General features: G+C 47.0%; 1 protein-coding gene across 1 annotated transcript; it reads right to left on the reverse strand.

Moving 5' to 3' along the window:
- Window positions 1-238: 238 nt before the first annotated feature.
- Window positions 239-1,170, reverse strand: BJ212DRAFT_1504014 (uncharacterized protein; the record flags this gene model as incomplete). Its single annotated transcript, XM_041341603.1, has 4 exons — window positions 239-558; window positions 622-675; window positions 731-945; window positions 1,098-1,170. 4 exons carry the CDS (start codon window positions 1,168-1,170, stop codon window positions 493-495), a joined length of 408 nt encoding a protein of 135 aa, XP_041185637.1. The 3' UTR covers window positions 239-492.

Consider the following 1,170-nt stretch of genomic DNA (forward strand, 5'->3'; position numbering starts at 1 on the left):
ACTGTGGACATGCCGAATGTTGCTGACACTTCTGCTGTTGTTGTGAATAGCATAACAGGCCGTGGTCTTTCAGCGGCCTGTTCAAAAACATCCCCCCTCACGTGAAGATCACTGTGCTGGTGTCAGATCCGAAGGCCGGCGCTGTTTGTCATCTGGAGCACATCCCTCGTGACGTCGAGAGACTGAATGTCAGATATCTTCCGGGCATCGGTCACTGCATTTCCTACGAGTGTCCAGAAGCTATTATGGACGTAATCCAACTACCGAGAGCGAAGCTTTAAGCCGTGCGAAGGAGAAGCACTGTTTCGTGGCTTAGTTTGTGTCTACGACTTTCTGTCGGAACTTAGGCTCTATTCGTGCATGGGGTGTTGCAAGGCATACAGTAGTCCAACTATGCCAAGATATCAGTTTCAAGCTTGAAAGAAAAGTATCATGGTCCTTTACCACTGCTGCAGCTCAACCTTTCAACCTTATTGAATCGACTAAGGCGTTTTACCTCTCCACCATTACTTTGATCTCTGGCTTGAGACTCGCCCAAGGGCTTTTGATAGTATGTCCCTATCAATAGTTGAGTTGCAAGTAAAATCACAGATGAGCTTCGGACATGATTGAAGAACATACCCCGAAATGATCCTGCAGCTCTTCGTCCATGAAGGCGGTGGGCTCAAGAATTTTCTCTCGTTTCATATCATGCAAACAGTTCCACTAAGACCTCAGATACTGCACCCACCTGGTGCTCTCCATTTTCGCCCAAATCATAGCCCTCACATTCATGGCCTGTATCACCTAGTCCCTTCCTCGCAGCATCAAAAACGGAGGTGTACAGCGTTTCTACTCCATCGATATGAATACTAGGCCATAGATTCAGCCCTTCTTCGATAACACCACCCTGCTTTCTGTTAAGGCTGGCTTTAACGAGACCGGGAATTTGCTTGGAGTACAGTTCTGGACGCCAAGTGAAATTAATGGTGTATTCACAACGCCATGCATCGTCCAAGGCAAAGCGACATATGTCCGCACGTAAACTGTTCGTATTCCCAAGTGTTTGTCATGAGACATGAACAATGATGATAGACAGGAAAAGCATTAAGAATCACCTTCTTTATCAGCATCAACGACTTCGAGGTCAACTTCACGATGCGCTTGCGTCCTGGGTAACGACTCGATCAT

Source organism: Suillus subaureus, assembly GCF_016647635.1.
Source record: "Suillus subaureus strain MN1 chromosome Unknown BJ212scaffold_166, whole genome shotgun sequence".
NCBI lineage: Eukaryota > Fungi > Basidiomycota > Agaricomycetes > Boletales > Suillaceae > Suillus > Suillus subaureus.